General features: G+C 40.2%; 1 protein-coding gene across 5 annotated transcripts in view; it reads left to right on the forward strand.

Moving 5' to 3' along the window:
• Positions 1 to 21,679, forward strand: part of SLC2A9 (solute carrier family 2 member 9) — a 98,421-nt gene that overhangs the window by 19,892 nt on the left and 56,850 nt on the right. For 4 of the 5 annotated variants that reach the window (XM_056490361.1, XM_056490362.1, XM_056490363.1 and 1 more), the window contains 4 exons: positions 3,852 to 3,950; positions 8,112 to 8,272; positions 11,859 to 11,983; positions 13,101 to 13,246. In XM_056490361.1, coding sequence (XP_056346336.1) covers positions 3,852 to 3,950; positions 8,112 to 8,272; positions 11,859 to 11,983; positions 13,101 to 13,246 — 531 coding nt within the window. Of the gene's footprint in view, positions 1 to 70; positions 242 to 3,851; positions 3,951 to 8,111; positions 8,273 to 11,858; positions 11,984 to 13,100; positions 13,247 to 21,679 lie in introns of those variants that run through there. The other variant, XM_056490360.1, reaches the window with a different exon arrangement.

Below are 21,679 nucleotides of genomic sequence, written 5' to 3' on the forward strand. Positions count from 1 at the left end.
GTGACAGGGGCTGTGTTAGGGGCAGTGACAGGGGCAGTGGCCATGCCAGGGGCAGTGACAGGGCAGGGGCAGGGGCAGGGACGCGCCGCCGCCCCCCGCCCGCCCCCGCGCTGCCCCGCGCTGCCCCGGCGATGCGCGGCCGCTGTGCCCGTGCGGAGGCGGCATGGCCGGAGCGGCGCAGCCCGAGGCGCACACGCTGGTGCAGCGGGGAGCGGAGCGCGGCGGCCGCGCCCGCCGGGGCGTAAGTACCGCGGGGCAGATTCAGCTTTCCAGCTTTCCCAGCCGCGGCATCGCCCGCAGCCCGCACCGCGGAGCGGCAGCCAGCCCGGGGCGGCGGGCGGGGAGCTCGGCCTGCGCTGCCCACAACTCGGGAGGATTAACGGGAGAGGGGGCGATCCCCATCCTGTCTGCCGGGGTGCGGAGGGTGGTGCGCGGAGGCTGCGGGAGCCGGGGTAACATCCCCGGGGGCTCCCCCAAAGCCGGGCGGAGCTGGTCGCACAGCCCTTCCCCGCTCGGAAAGTTGTGGGTACCGGGGCAGGGTAGGCCGGTGGTGGGCAGAGCTAACTCATGGCAGCGGCCGAGCCGGGACCCCAGGACGGGCGGGGGCAGCGCGGGGCCGGTGCGGGGCCGGTGCGGGGCCGGTGCGTGCCCGGCTGTTGCGCGGCCGCCGCCGCGGGTGAAGCGCTGCCGGCAGAGCGGAGCGAGGCGAGGGCTGCTGCTGCTTCCTCGCTGCTCGCCAGGACCACCCGTGCTGGCAAGCTCTCAGGGCAAGGGCAGAGCCAGGGAGAGAGGGACGGAGGTTTCCATTCATCGCCCGCAGCCCCGGGGGCAGATGCCGGAGGGCGCTGGGTCCGCGGGCACTTGGGTCTCAATGAGGTGTCCCCAGTATGGTGCTCCAGGGAACAGCTTTCCTGTGTCGATTCTGTTGAACAGAATTCAATATCTACTTTAAAAGATTAAACTTCCTTGTGCATGCATTCAATGTTTACCACTAACAATTGTGCTTAATTTTAGTCTGAGGAGAGGGCTATAACTAACCAAAGTACAATGCTCTAAACTGTGCTTTGAAAACTGAAATGCAAACTGTCATGCAGTAAAAAAAAAAAAAAAAAAAAAAAAAAAAAAAAAAAAAAAAAAAAAAAAGAAAGACTATTTGAGACTTATGGCAGCCAGCACAAATATTTCACTGCATACTGAACAAGAACTGGAGTTACGAAAAGCATCTGCAGACCACAGTGCCCTGGGATCTGTGATTAGACAGAAAATGTGGGCTTTCACTAGTACGCAGTCCTGGGTACCTGCAGGTCTTTCTGCGAGCTGACATGCAGCTCTCCTGACTGAGCACTTATTGCTGTGGTGACGGTCACACGCTCCTGCCCCCGGGCTGGCGGCAGCGACGCATGAGCGCAGGCACGGCCGTGAAGGCAGGGAGCACCTATGGAGGAGGCGTGGTTTTCTTGTTTCCTGGCCATTTTAAAAGACACTATGGGTTGTGTTTATCTTTCCTTTTACTAATGTTGCCACAGGGTAAATTTTTTTTGAGCAACAGTTTGATTTTTTTGTTGTTTTTGCATTCTTGCTTCATTTTGCTTTTGTCTTTATCTGGTATTGCTGAAACCTGAGCAAATATTTAAAATACTGAACAAGGAGACAGGTCATGGAGAAGTTGAAGTTCTCATTCCAAGTTCCAAAATCTCCGAACTGAGTGAGTCTTCTGCAGCAGCCTGTATACTTAAAAACTTCATAGTATTGAATAAATTTCTAAATTCAGCTATTACAGTGTGAGGTTTTCTAGGTGCTTCTGTGTTTTGCCCTGAATGATCTTCCAGTTAGCCTCACATGCATATAATTTGCCTGTACTGAAAGTTTTGTGCATTCATTGGCATTTTTAATGACCGTTAGGTTATATGTTCCAAATATTTTCACTTGCAGGATTTTTCTGACATGTCTAACGTTGTTGCAGTAGAGCCCTTTAGAAATACTGCATCAAGATTACTGCATAACACTTGGGAACTCACACTTATTGTTTATGAACCCTTTGGGAGCAGCCTGGTAGAACACTAGAAATATTTTTCCCAGCATCATTCATTCAGAGTAGTAGCAATTTCTTCTAAGTGCAGGAATGCTTCCGTATAGCACATAAATAATAAGCACCTAATATGAGGTGTTATCATCAGAAGTTAAATAAATCCTTATGTCAAATTTCTACATTTTGTTAACAAAGTAATGGCACAAACTCTGTGTGTGTGTGGCAGGCTCATTTTAAGAAGCTGGCTAATAATAATAAATTGTGTTTGGCTTATGTAATGATCTCAGCAGGATACATTTCTTATACAAGTCTTTTCACCCCCTGCCCACTTCCTCCTGACCTGACCAAAAACAGGCTGGTTAATGAACTGTGTAATCTCTTAAAAGGTTCCCACATCATGTGGAAGAAGTTAAAAACACTCAGCCATCCTGCAGGGTGCATTTTGAATGCTCATTATTGGCAGCTGTGAGCGTGGCAGACCCCACAGGTTCTGGGTCGTACACTGATCCCCACCCTGGCACCTGGGTGTCTCATCCCTTCTCCACAGGTCACAGAGTCCATGCCAGCAGTGTGGCACAGGAGCTCTGCACATGCCAGCATCCCCAGTGTGTTCACAGCCCTGCTGTGCCTGCAAGGCTGGTGGAGCTCGTTCCAGTCCACTGCCACTGCAGCTGTGCCATGAGCCAGCTACACCAACCTCCTTCAGGCTCAGGAGCTGCGTTTTCCAAAGCCAGCACACAGCTTTGTGCAGTTGACAGAATGCATTCACTCATTAACCTGCTGTGGTGTGGTGGGTGATACAGCAGAAGCTGAGTTTCCCAGGCCTGCTTAAGCTGGTCTTATTCCTTTTGAAAGGACTGAGGCTTCAGTGAGCGGGGAGGCTGGACGTAAATAGCAGTGAGCTGTGCCCAAAATACTATATTCTTGTCATAGCTGTTTTAAAAATTGAAAGCACATTAAAATACATCCATTTTAACATATTCAGAGTTGTCTTTCATTACCTACACAATGGCATCTGCAATTGACCTGTCACCAAAACACTGACTTCAGTGTCTCAGGAATGGCTGGCAATGGTCCCTTCTGCCGCATTCTGTAATCCTGCAGGAGAAGTGAGTGGCAGAAAGTAATACTAGGGAAGCTGGAAAGGAATGCAAATGCAAAATCTCTCAAATCAAAGCAGTTCTACCTTGTATTCAACAGCTGATGTGAAAGCAAAAATTCCAGAGTTGGCATAAAAAGAGTATGAGGAGGATGAGGGGGGGAGACCTGAAGAGGGAGAAGTACAGGTGTGCCACTGGGAAAAGGGCACTGGAGAGTGTGTGCAACAACTTACTGTTGCAAACTTGCATTTGGCTGACAAAACCTAGTAGCCATAATTTTAATTTTTTTGGTCACAATTTCACACCATCTCATGAGTTTTCATCCAAGTCAGATCTACCCACAGACCTGTGTATGACATATATGCTATACCTTACTTCACTGTGCTACTGATACACTGTCAACAATTTCCTTTGCTGAGATTATGCTTCTCCAGCATTTTACTTTTTTGGTGTGGGAGCTACTAGAATGCTTGCAGCAGAACTCTGTGAGGTTGAAAGAAGTTCAAATGTTCACTTATGCCTCCATAGATGTTAAGTGACATGCTGTCACTTCAAATGTAATGTTTCTCAGATTGAGCAAGAGAAAGTGTTTCAGGCTACTACTCTGCAGCAAGGACATCTGCCTGCAGGAGCTATGCAAGATAGCTAAGGAGACTTTAAAACCTGAGGTACATTAATTTTGAGAGTATTAACAATGGCTGCATCTTTTCTTTGTTTTCCAGAATTGGTCTGGAAGTCTTATTCTAGCCTCCTTAACTGGTGCTTTTGGGTCGTCTTTTCTTTATGGTTACAATCTGTCGGTGGTGAATGCTCCTGCAGTGGTAAGTGATTGATGAAAGTGGAATTTAAATCAGTAGAGGGCAGCCTTGTCCTACTGTTGTGCTCCTCAGCATCCTGCCTTTATAGCCCTGATTACATAGTAGAAGGGGATTAAATCTCTTGTAGTAACATTCCTTTGCCCAAAACTTTCTTTCTGCTTTCCATGAGGTTTTCATATGAATTCAGGGACTGTCAGAGAGTTAAATGCTGCTGTGGAGGGTAATGGGTGCACACGGTTTGCTTCTCATTCTCCCAGGTCCAAGCTAATCCTGAATCTTCTTGCACACTTTTATGTGATAAACTCAAGGTTAAATAAATTGGATGTAAGCATGACATATCCAAACATGACTTTGCCTTACAGCCATCAGAGGATAAACACAGCTTAGAAAAAATCAGCAAGAAGCCATGGTATTGATTGTCCTGATGGAAAAATCCTTCCTGCACTGCCTTAGGGCTGTCAACAGAGTAGTGAGAACAATTTGTAAACTTTGAAGTACCATTTCATAAATGGACTGTCCGGGTAGTCTGAGCTTTTCTGTCACTTTCTGCAGGAGTAAAGGAAAGAAGAATGATGGGATGAGCTCCTTGGCAGCACTCACAAAGTTCTCTTTGAACCATGTAATGGATTACAGTGGTATGGGTGGGAAGGTTAAAAATGCAACCCCATGACAAATGCTAAATTCCAGGTTTTGTACTTAATAACACTTCCAGGATTGTCTGGTTTTGCTTGAAATCTTTAGTGTGACTTTTGGGCTAAAACTGGGCACCATGCTGATGGCTTTGGTCCTACCATTACAGGCACGCATGAAGTCTTTCTTGGTTTCAGTGTTTGATTGAGAACTTTGTATCTCTCTTATTCATGTTAAGCCATACATTAGCTAGGGCTAAGGAGTAGTCCTACTGACAAGGAAGTGGTGTAGTTCAAGAATAAAATACCACTCTATCCTCTGGCTCTCTCTCTAGCTCCAGCATTAATGTGTGTCTTCCACTTGCCTACGACAGACCACTTTCCTGTCCCTATCCCTGGAATGTGGTGGTCAGATTGAAGGGAAGAGCATAGGCTGAGGTCACAGCCAGGGTGGGAACAGTGAGCCACATCAAAGCTGTGCTTCTTGCAGCACAAGAAAAGGAACCTTTGCCCCATCTGTTTTCACCTGTGTTACTACATCAGCCTGCTGCAAGGTGACCCTTTGGGAATACTGATATGAGACGACTGGGAAACACCAAAGCAGAGTATCTTGTAGCTGTAGATAAAAGCAGCCTTGTAAGAGGTTGACTGGGAGTGCAGTAGTTCCTACAAGTTGTAAGCTAATCTCTAAACTTGGTAGGATGAATAACTTCTTGTGGTAACATGCAGCTTACAGCCAACATTGTCAGATTGTCCTTCTCTCTGTAGGATGCTGGGTATCTTCTGCCCATTTACTTCAGTAAAATTCCTCTTGATGCTGAAGTTCTCCAGCCTTAGAGAAGGACTGTATAATCCTTTGAGAAGTAGGGAAAAAAGGCATGATGATGAAAGTTCACTAAATCACAGGATGTTTCTAGGATTCTCAAACTGAGTATGTCATCAGGATGTCAGCAGGAGCTGACAGAGTGAAGGAAGTTAATTTAAGACTGAAGTGTTGAAGAACTATTTGTAAATTTTTGTGTCCATTTTCCTTCAGTGCCACAAATTGTGTCAGCTCATCAAACCACAGGGGAATTCTCCAATAGTTCTCACTGGTGGGCTTTACTTTAATAAAGTAAAACTTTTAGTTTTAGTTTACTAACTTTAGTTAGTCTAACTTCCTGATTGTTGCAAGAGGGAAATAAGCTGCACATACTCTGTTCAGAGCTAAAATTGCTTCCCACTCAGTTGCCTGTAGTTCTGTGGGAAAGAGCATGGCCCATCACAGGTATGATTCCCTGAGAAACCCAGAATTACAAGTTTCCATGGGCTTGTTCAAAGAGTTACCAGAATTTATTAAAAACCTATGGGAGCACTTGGCAGTAGGAAGGCAAAAGATTTAATTGGATACAAGATGAAGCTGTCTTTTTCTGAGCTGGATTTCTGCAGTTCATGTCATGGACTGATGGTGGGCAATGCCTGTGAGACAATGATGTGCTCTGTGCCCTGCACGGGATCAAAGTGCCTGTGGCTGTGCCTTGAGCCCTGCAGGAGGCTGCAGCCCTGAGCTCCTGTGCACAGACTGCAGCCTGCTGGGGCAGCTGCTTCAGTGGCTGTCACTGTGTGTGAACCACCCCTGTAACTGTGGTAAGGCAAGGAAAATATCTCTCTTGTTTTTAAAATACACCCATTAGATTCATATATATAAAATTTATATATTCCTTATATTCCTCTTCTCTTTCTCATCCCAGCACTACTATCATATTGAACTGAGGCAGTTGATAAAAAAAAGATACTGATATCAGTCAGCCACCATTTTTTGTAGGTTTTGTTTAGGGGCTAAAGCTTTTGTATACAGTTTTATTCCTTTAGTGTTATTGAGACATCTGATCAAAATCCCAAAGGAGCTTCTGCACAGAATTCAATGGATTCAAATCCAATGGATTTGTCTACTGGGTTTGTTTTGTTTTGTGTGCATCTTCTGAAAACCTCTGTGTAGGTTATAGCTTCATATTTATTGGCAATGTGAGTCCAGAGAGAGGTGCTAGTACATGTCAGAACATCCATCTATCTATTACTAGTGAGTGTTTTAGTTTGTACTTTCTTTTCATGAATATTTGCTCTGCTGATAAAATTAGTCATAACACAAGGGGAGAGTAATTTACATATTATTTTTAGCCATTATCATTAAGAAGAAATGCTAATAGTGTTCTAAAAGTGTTTTCTCTTAATATTCATTTCTATCAGAAATTAATTTCAAATAGACTAGATGTCTGAATCTAAATATAATCTGAGTATCGGCATTAAAGAACAAAGATCTTGATTTAATGGCAAATTCATTTGGAATCTTACTGTAAGACCTCTAAATAATTCAAGTACCAAATTGACTTTTTTATTTTTATTTTTATTTTTATTTTTATTTTTATTTTTATTTTTATTTTTATTTTTATTTTTATTTTTATTTTTATTTTTATTTTTATTTTTATTTTCTTTTAATTATTTTATATGTTTTTTCCCGTGTATGTTTAGAAACATTTAAGATAGGATGGGAGAAATAACCCTGTTCTCCTTTTAATTCAGGACACAAGAAGTTTACTAGAAATTTGATAGATGGAAGACAGGAAATTGTATATTTTACCTTCACCTTTCTTAGATATTTTATAGATGGAGAGGTGATGATTCAAACTAAAAGCCCTCAAAGAGAATATTTCATGTGTCCAAGGCCAGACTTTCGGTAAAGTTTGAAGTTCCTGGCTTGAACAAGGAAAATGTAGTGGCTTTTTATGCTGGGTCCTGTCCCAGGGTAATTTAGGAGCTGATACATTCTGAAGAAAATTGGAGAAAAACTGGGAAGAAGTGCCAAGATTAAACTTTTGATACTGTAGAGCTTGAGAGCTTTTCCCAAGTGTGTTGTGTCCTTCTGCTGGAGTGACTGCAACTTCCTGGTGCTGTGTCCTTGACAGAGCATCAGGCACACGGTGGCATTTCCTTGGTTTTGAAAAGGGAGCAGCATAAAAACAAGGAAGCTTGACTAAATAGAAAGTAAATAGGTGATGTCTCTGCAGGCAATACAGAGACTGTGTTAAAATGCTATCCTGGAGCTATGACATCTTTAACTTTTAAAAAGATGAAGAACTTAGTCTAATTAAACATTAGGAAGCTGTTAGAAGGCATCCTTTAAAAGCCTGTAGTTGTGCCCATGTGAGGAAAGCAGAGGAATAGTATAAATTTTGGCATGTTAAAGATTAAAGAGTGATCTCGTCCTGGACATTCTTGTCTACCTGTGGGTTTTTTCCCCCACCTGGTTTGGTACTGCCTTGTAGTTCTATGCATATATGCTTGGACTGATTCAGTTTGATTGCAGTTGTGTCTATAAATGAGGCCCCATTTTTTGGAGGAGGGAGACAGAAGAACAAGAGTAATTCCTGCAAGAAAGCTGCTGGGGATTTCTGAGTTTTTAATTCTGTTTCTCTCACTTGTATTCTGAAGTGCGTGGTTTTTTGTTGGTTTAGGTTGGGGGGTTTTTTGCATATTTTTATGATGTATTTTCTTCCAGTTTATCAAGAAGTTTTACAATGAAACTTGGGAGAGGAGATATGGGTTCTCAGTGGATGAGGGCACGCTGACGCTCCTCTGGTCCGTAACCGTTTCTATTTTTGCCATCGGTGGCCTTGTGGGTGCCATTATTGTCACCCCAATTGTGAAGTTCTTTGGAAGGTAAGTTTGCAATTTTTAAAGTAGCTTCCCATTTAGTCTCTCTAGAAGGTTTTACTTTTATTAGAAAAATAAAAAACAAAAAACAACAATAACAAATTTTTAAATTCCAAAAACTTCCTGTGCACCATTGGAGTCACAGAAACTTTGCTCTGAATGGGCAGTGGGCTGAGATGTCAATGACTGTGACTTGTCAACTGTGCCAAAGGAAAATGCCATAAAATGGAAATGATTTCACAAAGGACTGGCAGAACCTTGTTTCATGAGTCTGCTGAGTACCTTACTGTAAACAAAGCTACCAGCATATCTCAATTGTTTATTAACATCATTTGCTGTCATATGGTGATAAAAATTTACCCTTTTTTCAATTCTTGGGTCAACTTGAAATAGAGTTTGAAGAACTGGACTAGGATGAAGTTCATGCATGGTCTTCCCCAAGGAGGGGGTATGCCATCCATTCTGCACAATGCAGTACTTGACCAAGTCTTGACCATGGAGAATATGAGTATTTTAGGAATGTTTGTATTGGTGTGTGTTTACATTTTTTACTGCAGGTACTGTCAAAGTTTTGTGACATAAAATCTTCCAAATAGAATTTTAAAGGTAATTTTTAATTTATCTATATTTAGAAGGGCATAAAAAAATCCCCACCATTATAGCATTCATTATAACTGCTTATTTGGACTTTCTTAATTGTAAATTCAATATTTTTGATTATCTTTTGGTCAGTTAAATCACAGGAGAACATCATAACGGAGGCTCAAATATCAGTGTAAATCTCCAGTGTTCTTACTTTCCTGTTTTATATTTTCACTGTTTCTATTAGATTGTACTTTCCTAGGTCTATTTTTATCCTAACTATTCTCCTAACTTGTCCATATGTAATTTTTCATCTCAAAGGGTATATTTTCAAGTTCTTCCATTTCATGCTTACAGCAGGTCAGTTTTCTTAGCTGTTACCCATTCTTCATGAATCTATTTTGTCACTTCAGCACTCAATTTTCAATTTTTAAATATTTTCCATAGTTACATTATTTTTTTCTGTGTTTTCAATTTCTTCTGCCAAATCATACATTTGGCTTTAACATACTTGTTAGAAATATGAAACTTTGCCTGACTCAGACTGATTAATTCTCAAAATATTGCTGAGAAAAGGGAAGTAAAAATGGGTTCACTAGAATTTTCAGTGAAGAGTAGAAGAGCGTTGTGTGCAGGTTTGTGAAAATGGTGGCTGGTCTCTGTCACAGATACACCACTTCTACTGGAGCTGGTCAGGTTTCCAGGGCAGACCTTTACACTTGCAGACTCTGCCCCTGTTTATGATGTTTATCTCCATTAAGCCATGAAAACAGCTCTGTTACAGGCACAGTGGGTGAGTGCTGGAGCACAGATGGGAAGGGGCTGTGTGGATAAAGGCTGCTCAGCAAAGAATGGTTCTCAAGTTTGCTGTTCACCCTGCAGTGTGGTTGTCTGGTCTAGGAACCCAGACTGACATGTCATTATGGTAATTGAGGAGCACATAGTGAAATGTTGGCAGAACAATAAAATACTTTGCTGTTAAATTGCTCAAGTGTAGGTTGGAGGGTTGTGTGTATGATGAAGCTGAGCTCCATATACACTGACACAGAATAATGAGCTAAGGGGGATTAAAAGCTCTAGTCAGAAATAATGTATGACTTCAAAAGAACAATTTTGAATCATATTGCTGTAAGGTTAAAAACATAAATTCCAAATTATTGGATTCCTAGGCCCTATTTACTTCAAGAGACATGTAATTTTTTGAAAGGGAACCTTAATCCACATAAACATAATTCCCAAGATGTGACTTTGACACTTCATAATTTAAATTCTCCTCTTCCAATGAAGAGGGTCTGCTGTTGTTTATCCTTAGCACCCAGGCCAAAATGCTCAAGGGATTCTTTAGGTCACTTCTAGGGAGACATATTAGTCTGAGCATCACAACAGGCTCCTCTCCTTCTCCTTGATACCACAGCCAGTGGTCACACTCAGTGTCTTCAGTGAAAGGAGAGTGCAAAGGGATGGAGCCAGTGTGCAGCAGTTCCTCTGTGCCACTCCTTGCTCCTCACTCCTCCTGTGCTCCAGTGTGGGTGCCCATGGACCACAGTCCCTCTGGAATGTCCCTGCTCAGTCTGGATCACCCTCTCCTCCACTGACCTTGTCACACTCCATCTCCCACAGAAGCCACTCCTGCAGCCCCAGCACTTCCAAAACCTTGCCACAGACACTTTTTCTCAAAAGATGTGTATTTTATAGCTTTTATTTAAATTAAAGGAGAAAAAAGCAATATCTTCAGGTGAATGTATAATGTTTGTTTGACCTGAATGAATATTTTCTTTCCATTTTTGTCATTATTTGTATCACTTCAGCCATCTCAGAATCCATCTGAAAAATCTATTCCAAATAGTACAGTCATCACTCTGATGGTTAGTTGTACAGATTTGAAAAGAATTTAACCTCATTTTTCAATCTTCAAGCCGTGCTATTCAGTCAGTACTTAAAACCCACTAGAAAGCAGGAAGAGTAATTAAAAATACAAGTGTTAAAAATATTTCCCTTCAAAAAGGTGCACATCTGTTGTGACAAGATGGGTGACTTTTTTCAAAGGGTGTGAAATTTCCAGTTGATACTTACATGCTGAAAGAAATTAGAACTGGTGGGAGAGTTTGTGTTTTTCTCTACAAAGGAAAGGACCAGCCTTCCTGGTCACTCCTTTTTAACTGATCCCTCAAACTTGAGCAAAAAGTTCTGAAAGATGAAAACTAAAATGAATTATGCTGTTGGCAAATTAGAAATTTAGATGTTTTGGAAATTTTAAAATATGTTTTTGTGATTTTATTTGTACTTTTTAACAAAGTAATAGTTTGCAGTAAAGAGCATTTATTTTATTTGAAAAAGACTAATGTTTTATTTAACTATTATAGAATAAAATAATTTTAAAAGATGGGAAAAAATATGTAAACCTACATTTTGGTTAATTCCAACAATTTTTTAAAAAGTGTTTATTTTTATTACTTGAATGAGCCCAAATGCTTTTTGTAACTCTACAACTAGGAAGTAATTTTCCTCAATGTATGGTATTAATACTGAGAATTTAAGGATGAATTTTATTGATATAGATGATGTCACAGTTAGAAAGTTCTTGAAATGTCAAAAACTGTATGTAACATTAAAGTGCCTGTAGTTATATCAGCTTATTGCTATTTGAAGTATGTTCTTTGGGTTCTCCGTACAGACATCAATCCAGTGTGTGCTTATTTATATTCATGTACAGAGCCTCAGGTCTGGTACTTGGGTTTTTAGGATGCATAAGCTGGCTCCTTGCTGTGCTTCTGAAGTACAGCTCTTTAGTTATCTATGTTATGTTTTCATTTAAACTGTGGTATAGGTGTGAAACTGTATCCATGTGGGTATAGTGCTGTTTTTGGGAACACCACACACCTAAGAGGCAGTGTTTATTAGGCACTTTTAATTTATAGATATTTAAGAATAATAGCTTAGTGTGCATCTGGTACAGCTAGATCTGACTGCCATGATGCTGGTTTCCACCTAAACCATCTGTGCCTTTCAGGAAATGCACCTTGGTGCTCAATAACGTGTTTGCAGTGGCAGCTGCGCTGTTGATGTCCCTGTCCCTGCTGGCAGGGTCCTTTGAAATGCTGATCCTGGGCCGTGTTATCATGGGTGTCGATGCAGGTAAGCTTTGGTCACACCCTGAAATGCTTGTGCTGTGCACACACTTCCTCCCCTTCCTTGGCTCCTTCCTTCCTTTGCTTTACACCAAAGAGGTGCTCCAGGGGCTAGCTGCAGCCACACTGATTTCACTGGGACAGAATGGCACACGGTGGGCTGGAGGATCTGACTTGGAGGAGACTCTGGAATGGATGCTCCCCTCTGCTAACAATGCTGGTTGTTTCCCACCTTTCCTCTTCCAGCCCTGTAGAGGGTATTTAAATTCCATGAAAACCCCTTGACTAGGAGAGTGTGTTCTGTTATCAACACTGCTTTTTGCTGTGCTTAGAGGTTGTTGGATCCCATGCTGATACCTGCAGGACTAGGGAAGGTTTGGTACCTCACCAGCTGTTCCTAGCAATATGGTCTTCCCAGTTTGAAAGTAAACCATGGAGGCACTGCAGCACCAGAATAATGGTGCAGATAGAAGGAAAGGTTTCTGCTAATTTTGATCTCAGATTACCATCAAGCAACCAAATTTCTGGAGCTATGCAAACATTGCCATTGTACTGACCAGGGTCATGCATTTGTTTATTCTGTTCCTGGCTTTAAGCAGCACTCTTAGTTTTATTTTATGCCTATTGTGAAGAGTTCATTGCAGCTATAATCTTGTATTGAGAGGAACATCTGTTAATAGTGTTTACAGTAAAACCACTTCATCTGAAAATGTTTGCTCTGTCTGACTGATGCACTGGGCTTTCTTTCCCTTACCCACACCAGTGTTAACATCACTTTGCTTGCTTTGGGATGAGCAAATTTAAAACATAAAATCTGTTCTGCTGGAGATTCTCATCTCTGAGTAACCTTTGGTGCTCCACATCAATAAGCAGCCTACACACATCTCTGTAGATCTGTAACAGATAATGAATCCCATAGTTATTAAATGGTGTGAGAGTAATTAGACATGCAGGGAAAATAATGCATGTTATGTATGGATAGATATAATTCTGTTCCTTGCAAATTTTTATGCCACCCTTGTGAGCAGATTATCACTCAGGCTCCTTTCAATAGAAATTTGTTACATACCTGACATAATAAAAATGTTATGACTTAATATATGGGTTTTGTTCTTCCTTTGTAGGCATTTCCTTAAGTGCCCTCCCCATGTATTTGAGTGAAATATCTCCTAAGGAAATCCGTGGTTCATTGGGTCAGGTCACAGCGATTTTCATTTGTATTGGTGTTTTCACTGGTCAAGTTCTGGGGCTGCCAGAAATATTTGGGCAAGTAAGTATTTAACAGACCTTTTCTATCAAAGAACACAAGCATGCTCTAAGTGTCATATTTTCATATTTTGACTGGACTCTCTACAAAAGTGGAAAGCAGAAATATTTCTTTTTCATTTTGAAGCACTTTGTAAAGTAGTTTGCTCCATGCCTTCCAAAAGCACGTACTGAAAGCATGACTAAGTTTGGTGGATGTGGCTGGCAGCTCCAACAGCTTCAGTGGCTCATGTGTGTCCATATGCAGATCTTCTTCTCCCCCTTTCTCCATCTACATCTATTTTTGCTGGTTTCCAGTTTCTTTGGACACCATGTAAATGCTTAAGAGTTTTTATATTTTTGATCTCTAATTTTTCAATGTGAGATAGAGTTGAAAAAGGCTTGGATAGAGTTATTATGAGAACCTGAATAGAAAGACTCTTGCTTAGTGATTTTAGTGTTCCTTTTAGTGCAATCCTTACTTGTCCTGATTTTAGACTAAGTGGTAGAAGAGCACAGTTAACACACACCTTTATGGAAAGATTACCCAAGAGGTTGTCTTGCTGTCATGGGCTGAGATTAACTTGGTGGCCACTGGATGTCATCATTACTCTGAATAAATGAACTCGTTTTGTTCAAGCTGGCAATTGGAAATACAGAATCACACAATGGGTAAGGTTGGAAGGAACCACAGTGGACACCTGATCTGACCAGGTGCTTTCCATTCAGAGATGAATCTTCAAAGCAAGAGGAAAGGTGTGGAGGAAAGGTCTGCAGCAATCCTCTCACATTGAAACTTGAACACAGAATCCCTTCTGACAACCAGGAAAAGTAGTAAAGAGTTGGAAAATGAGAGGAGCTTGTCCTTTTCTGTCCATTCAAAGGCAACTCCTTTGTAAATACATGATACCATCCTCCCTGACACTTTTATTTTTGCCTGACCAGCTTTCTTATTCTGCCCATTTATTCTGTTCAGCTCTTCTGAAGGTTAATGATTTGATTCAATTTACCCTTTATCGAAGGATAGATTTCTCCCCTGCCTGTCCAAAGCAACAGATTTTAGGAAAAAACTTAAAACAGCTTTTATTTTGTGGCTTCTGCAGATGTCCCTTCTCTTGCCTGGGAATCAAGTCTATTACAAATGAATGTAGGAAATTTCAAGAGGAGAATTTGATTGCTTAGAATATGGGAGCCCTTGTGTAGCAGGAGGTTTTTTTTAATTAGGGTTTTTGAAACATGCATACACTTTCAAAGGTGAATTTTATTCCTTGATTTCAGCTCATTCTTGCTGGTTTTGTTTCTCTTCTTGCCTTCCTTTCTTCACCATTGCTGCCGCTAGCAGATTATGGAGGGAGTGTTTCTGCTCTACAACCTGCCTTAGTGTGAAGTTAATTAATATCACACCATTAAAGACAGACATTAATTTATGCAAGAAGAAATATGCTTTATCTGTGGAATTAGTTTTTTCAAGATGGGTAACATCAGCATGTAAAAGAAGCAAAGTTTTGGCTGATGTGAATTACAATGCTGTCAGCCAATTTATTGGAGGCAGCTTGAATATGTTGGGCATGTGGGTGGGTTTTTTCTATTAATTTCTCTTGGTTTCAGTCAAGCCAGGATTTTTTTCCCTAGCTTTATGGAGGTCCCATTGAAACTCCTTCAGTGGGAGGTAGTTTTTATTTTGCTGCTCTGTAGTTGCTTTTTTCTTATTAGAATTTGTTGTGAGTAATACTAGTTAGAAATACTTGTCTTCTGTCATGGTTTCATTAATTTTCTGCTGAGATCTGCCATGTGTCTATTTGTAAATTGAGCAAATATCTAAGAGGTTATTAACCATAGTATCTAAGCAGTGATGGTTTTGAAGAAAGGAGGCACAAAAACAGATGAGTGTCTTGCTGGAAGAGACTGAAAAAGGGATGGGCATGAGAAGGGCTGTCAGCATGGGTGAGAGGAGGTAACAGCAACATTGCTTTGTGGTCAACAGAGGAAAGGGAGAAGAACTGACTGCACCTTGTTAACATGAGAAAGGGAATAGAGTGCCTTAATCTCAAAGACAATGTGTCTACAAGAATGAATTTTTATACATATTGTGTGAATAATTGCATGCTGAGATTCATCAGAGTGATGTTTGGAACAGACTCCTGGCTGAAGTAGCTTGAGCAGAAAATTTAAATTTCAAATTGGAGCTTGGTACATTTATGTGGATGATATGAGGTTGTTGCCTTCAGTGGTTCTGTGGAAGTTTCTCCACAGAAAAGGAAAGTGTTTATGTTGGCTGTGGGGCACAGTGTTAACAAGCATTTATTAACAACCTAAGTGATGATTTCCTCTGTTATCAAATGCAAAAGTATCTCTTAAATGTGACATTGCTATAAAAATAGCTCTAAAGCAATGTGTATTACTTAAATTCAAAAGTCCTTACTGCTTTTTGTATCAAGTAGGTTAAGCAGCCCTAAATCGATTTTTTATCAATCCTTTGTTTGTCAAGGTTGGTCGAGGTGCAGCAGGAGGCACATGGCAGCCCCAGGTGCATGCTGAGGGGCAGTGGTCAGCTCTGGCTTAAGGCTGGATGGATGTTTCCTATCCCTTTAGTTTTCCCAAGCTTTCCACTGGAAGTGCTGAGGATTGACAATCTTCTCATTTCCTTCTAATACCTCTTCATGCCAGTTCTGTCAACTTATTCTCATGATTCTTTTGATCAACTGTTATTTATTCCTTAGTACTGTTCTGTTCCTTTTTTTTTTTTCCCACCACCTTCTACAGTGTACTTCCTCTCTCCTCCCCCATCACTTGTGATCTTTGTGTTTCAGGTTAAACTTCTCCTCCACTAGCAGCACAAGCTCTTTAATCTCTGTAAACTCTGTAAGCTGTTCTCTCAAATAATTCTTGGTTTAAATTTGAACCCAGGAGAACAATAACCCAGATGAAACAATACTTAAAAAAATAGAATCATATTAAATGTTTCCTGTTTTTCCTGAAAATATTTTGTCTGAGATATTGCAGAAATGCATTTAATTCTTTTCTGTGCCATATTGACATGAACTGGACAAATACGACTATGTTAAATTTTTAAGTTATGGTATAAAAGAGCAAAGGCAACAAAAAAATTTGCAATCTGATAAAGATTGTAGCACCTGAATATAGGCAACTTTTTTATCCTGAATATATAGAATTTTATTTTATTTGACCCCAAAGGTACTAATTTTAGAATGTATTTCCTCAATATGTAATGCTTACCAAGAGTGATTATTTGAAGGAAAAGCTGCAGTTGTGACAACAGTCTTCTGCTGCAGTGACTTGATCTTACTTGCTTTCCACAGTCCTAATTGCCTCCCATCCAACAAATCACAGAAATGCTTTTTATTCAAGATTCTGATTCTTATAGGGCATAACCTATGAGAAAACCTGTCTGCAATGTCTCCACTGGGGTTTGGGAAATTCCACCATGGAAAAGTGGGCTGATCAGAGTACAGAGCAGGATGACTTCATGTGCTGGTGACCTGCTCCTCCCAGCACCCCAGCTGCTGAGAGCTGCATGCTCATTTTCTCGTGCTGGCATCTTGTGTTCTGTGAGCCAGAGCCCTTGATTCTTCAGGAAGCCCTGGCATCTGTAGTGACAGCTTGGTGCAGGCCCCCAGGTGTGCAATGATGTTATCTGCTGTAATATAGGCACTGAATTATTGCTACTGGCTACATGGTTATTTAATTCAGGCCATTTTCAGTTGTACAGCTTGTGCAGCTTTCCATGTATCTGACTGAAAGAAAAAAAAAAAAACAGATAATAAGGTAAGGACAAACTATCTTAGACCTGTCACTTCTTCAAACACTGCCCTTCAGGTATTTCCATTCTCTCTGTTTCTGTGATTCTGCAATTGAATCACCCAGCCTATTTTTCCTGACAGATTGCTCCTGCAAAGCAAAGGCCAGTGCACTGTCAACTTCAGTTTTGAAAGTTCAAATTTATACTTACTATCTAGGGGGAATATTGTCTGGCCTGATTCTGGCATATTCCATGAAATTTAAGCTATCTCTCTAGCTAACTCATCTAGTTCCTCCTTCATGGAATGTCCTCCACAGGTTTTTCTTACCATGGTAATGTCTTCTAAATATTGTAAACTGTCAGACTGTCTATTCTACAGCTTCATTTTGTTTAATGAAGGTGGGCTTTAATCTTTCCTTAGAATTTAGAGGATTTTTACTTCAAATACATTTGCAGTAGCCACAATGTTCTTATTTTTAATATACATTAAGCTTAGGTATCTCTTTCATCTGCTTATTTTTTTTACACAAATGAGCTGAGGAATAGTTATGATAAAATTAAAAACTTCTGTTGATGCTGTGTTAAACTCTGATTTTCTTTAGCAGATCTCTTAAAATGATGCATTTGATGTGACAGATAACTGTGTATATAGGAAAGTTTATATAGGAATTTTTCATTTTGCTCTACCAAGGTCTTTTAGAAGTATTCCTTCACTTGCTCGAAAACAGACAGTGATGGAATAGGTTGTACAGCCTGTGCAGTTGAAGGTTGTTCTGAAAATAAGCTTTGATTTTACATGTCAAAGCTTCATTATCAGAGTGATTTTTCTTTTGTTTTACTTTTTTTTTAACTGATCCTTCTTTCTAAGACTCTTGACTCAGATTCAAGGATTCCTTAAAAACTGTCTCAAATAAAAATTATAGATGAGTAGAGAAAGCAATTCCAAATCATTCTAGGAATCTGAAGCCTGCAGGTAGACACCAATGGCAAAATGGTCTGTTGGAGATGCTCTTGAATGAATCTGACACATAAGCATGATAAGAAGACCAGTTTCTTAATATTTTTCTGTGACATCTTTTGTTCTGTATGTTTATCTTCTCCTTGAGCCATGATAGTGACTACAGGTAAAGATACTCTTCTTTAAAATACAAGTGAGAATGTCAGAGTATAGAACAGAGAGCTCTTGTGGCAATAAGAGACAGGTGAACTCTTGCAGCTTCATGCAGCAAGAAATTAAATTCATGAAAATTAAAGCAGCTTCTGCCTTATGCTGTCTACAGAATATAACAAGGCATTTGTACTTTCCATCAGAATAGGACAAATGCCTCCACCAGTTTAACATTTTCCAGGATCACTCAAAATCCTAAAGTGTCCTGTTTGTAATAATTTCAAACATCTGGCTGTGTAGAATAAATAATCTATAACATCTTCATTCTGCCTAGTTATATTCTAAAATATAGTCAACTGAAGCAAAGACTAGTTTGGAAGCCAGTAATTAGTGGTGTAGCCCAGAGTTCCAGTCCTCTTCAGTATCTTCATTAATGGCCTGTATGATGGTGGAGCAGTTTGCATTTGTAGAAACATGCAGCTTTGTGGAATCTATTTTATTATATAAATTGCTAGTTCTTAATGAGTTCTTAAGTACAAAGGTTAGTGTAGGACTTGGGAAAAGTAACACAGGAATTTTTCTCATCAGCTCTGGTTACCAGTTGTGGGGGTTTTTGGACAGCAAGAGCAAGAGTTTGAGGATGTGGTCTCACAGACTCCTGGAAACCATTCTGCTACTAAGCCAGGCTTGCAAAAGGTGACTCCAAGTTACCTTGGTCTCTGCCAATTCACTGGACTGCTGAGCTTGTACAGTAATTCTTAAAAACACAGAAGAAAAACTGCCTTACATTCGTGTAGTAAAGTGCAAAACTGAATGAAAAGCTAAAGCCTTCCCTGAGGAAGTTTTAAAACTTCTGCTAAGGATACAGGAGACACTTTGGGGCTCATAAGTGGCTGCTCAAATCCTTAAGGGAATGATATAGGAATAACTCAGAGAAACACCCTCACAAAGAAAGGAATTTCTCAATAGGAGGAAGGGAGAGAGGGAGAGGAAGAGAGAGAGGAAGAGAGAGAGAGGAAGAGAGGAAGAGAGAGAGAGAGAGAGAGAGAGAGAGAAAGGAAAGAAAGAAAGAAAGAAAGAAAGAAAGAAAGAAAGAAAGAAAGAAAGAAAGAAAGAAAGAAAGAAAGAGAAAGAACGAAAGAGAGAAAGAAGCCAAAAATACTTCAGTGCTCATTCAGATAGTCACTAATTTCTGCAGGTGTTTGATGTCTGCCTGCACTTCCTGCTAACTGCTACCAGACATGCCAATTAAGAACTGCTTGAGGCAGTGATTTGAAAGAGGGCAATCCTTTTTCAGATAGTCTCAGTTCTTTCCTTTTCTAGCAACGGAACTTTTCTGTTCTTTTCTTACAGTAACACATAATGCAGAAAATCTCTTACTGCTGAAGCAATTTCCAAGTCTTTTACCAATACACAAGCACTTCAATACAAGCTGTGAGTTGCCAATCAGGGTCATGAAGGTCAACTCACCCAAGGGTTGGTTGATGCAGTCAGGGGAAGCTGCTGTGCAGGCAGCAGGCACAGCCTTGGTGGTGCTGATAAAAGTACAGAAATGGTGCCAGGACCCTCTGGAGTGTTGCATATTCATAGTTCAGTAGGATCCATGGGAAGAGGTCTACTCTGTTATACCAGCCCTGCTGGGAGAATGTGGTGCATGTTGATGTATTTCTGAAGGAGACATTAAGTGAGGTACTTTGGTTATATCTAGTGTGGATCAGCTGAGATTATGTATTTACTGGAGATTATAAATCAACTTTTTATTGGTTCCTGAGACAGACACAATAGTATTTACTCATCCCTCTTCTGTACAGAACTCATTAAGTAATGCATGGGAAAACAGCTGTGTGTCTTCATATTTGCAAATGAGTTTCAGCCCATTAAAGTTGTGCTGTGAGGCTTCAATTCCCAAAGTTTTAACAACATATGGTTGATGGGCCATATGTAATATTGAAATGTTGCAGTTTTGCATTTGGGAAGGAGAACATCTTACAGGAGAGGAGTTGTCTGAAAGTAGAAGTGTGGTTATGGAAACAAGAGCTCTATGGAGGTAGATATATAATTTAGATTCAACAATGAACAAAAGACTTAATGGCAGAGCATCTAATGTTGGAATGAAAGATTATCATCAGTGAGAATTTCTGATCATAGACAGTGAAACACTGCTCATCTGACTCTTGAGAAGATTTCTATGTAGCTGTTCTCTGCTTGCTTAGGCCAGTTGGAAAAGCAGTAGACAAGCTTTTCTGGAAAGATATCCTTCAACAGATGTGAAGGAAATAAAAGCATCAAACACCATGGAGGCTGGTAGCAGTTGCTTATAATTTTCTTCTTATCCACTGAAACATAGCTAACACATGTATCTAAACTTTGTGCATTTGTTTATACTAATATTTAAAATATGACTTTCTACTACTTTGACTTAAAATGTGAGTTTGTCACTTACTGTAGCTGACCCAATAACAAATATATCTGTCTGTAAAACTCATCTTTCCCTGTGTAAGTTGGACTCTGCTTCAGGTGTTTAGGAGTAAGTGAACATTTCAGATTTGCCTGTTTCCTTAGTGCTTGACTATATGATAATATTTAAAAATCTGTTATTAAGCAATAAATCTAAAACAATTTGACCTGTGAGTTCCTTCCAAGTGTGTTTCACACACTGGGGAGACAACCACCACTTAAACATTTTCAAAGGTTCCTAACCTTCAAGATTAACATTTTGATTTTACTTTCTATTATACATTGTAAAACCACCCATTATTGCAAATTCATGTCCTAATATGTAAATTTGTCCTTTACAAATTAGGCATTAATGCCATGATAAGTTGGTCAAGCACTGTAGGATAGCATGCAGTCATCATATTGAGTAGGAGGATGTGTTTCTACTCTTGGTTGTCTTTGCTTTTGAAACTGCTGGCAAAAGGAAAAAAATGGGAGGTATATTCTTGATTAGAATTTTGAGGGTTTTTTAATACTTGAAGTAAATGTCAAATTAAAATGAATTGTTTTTTTTTTTAAATCCAACCCAGATTTGTTGTCATTAAAGAATTGTTAAGATTAAATATTCAACCATTTCAGTTTTTTTTTTAAAACAGCAAACATGCTTTAGGTATTTTTATGTTTATTTTTCTCTTAGCCTTGATTTACCTTAGCCTAACTTTCATAACTTCAGTTTGGCAAAATATAATCACATAAAAAAAGATTTGCAACTAATGCAATTTCTAGATGCCATGGAGCACTTTTCTTCATCTCCTACTGCAGTCCCAAAAGGATGCAGGTTTTGGAGTTCTGTGTTGCATCTGCCAGTCCCAGGGACATCTGAGGCACCCAAGGGCATCAGAGTGATAGCATGTTCTCATGTTTGAAAAACTGAGTCTTATCCTCCCCAATTATTTTAATTTACTATTTTTATATTTTGTTATTTATGGATGCTAACCTGAGTCTAAATGCATCACTGAAAGGAAGTTCTGTCAGAAAGTCTGCCTAGCTCCAGCATACCTCTCATATTTCTTCCTAAAGAAGCTCAGTTATATATGCTGGCTGCTGATAATAATCCTACGTGAAAGCTTCCCATTTCCCATTGCTTTTCTCTG

The sequence above is a fragment of the Oenanthe melanoleuca genome, chromosome 4, assembly GCF_029582105.1.
Source record: "Oenanthe melanoleuca isolate GR-GAL-2019-014 chromosome 4, OMel1.0, whole genome shotgun sequence".
NCBI lineage: Eukaryota > Metazoa > Chordata > Aves > Passeriformes > Muscicapidae > Oenanthe > Oenanthe melanoleuca.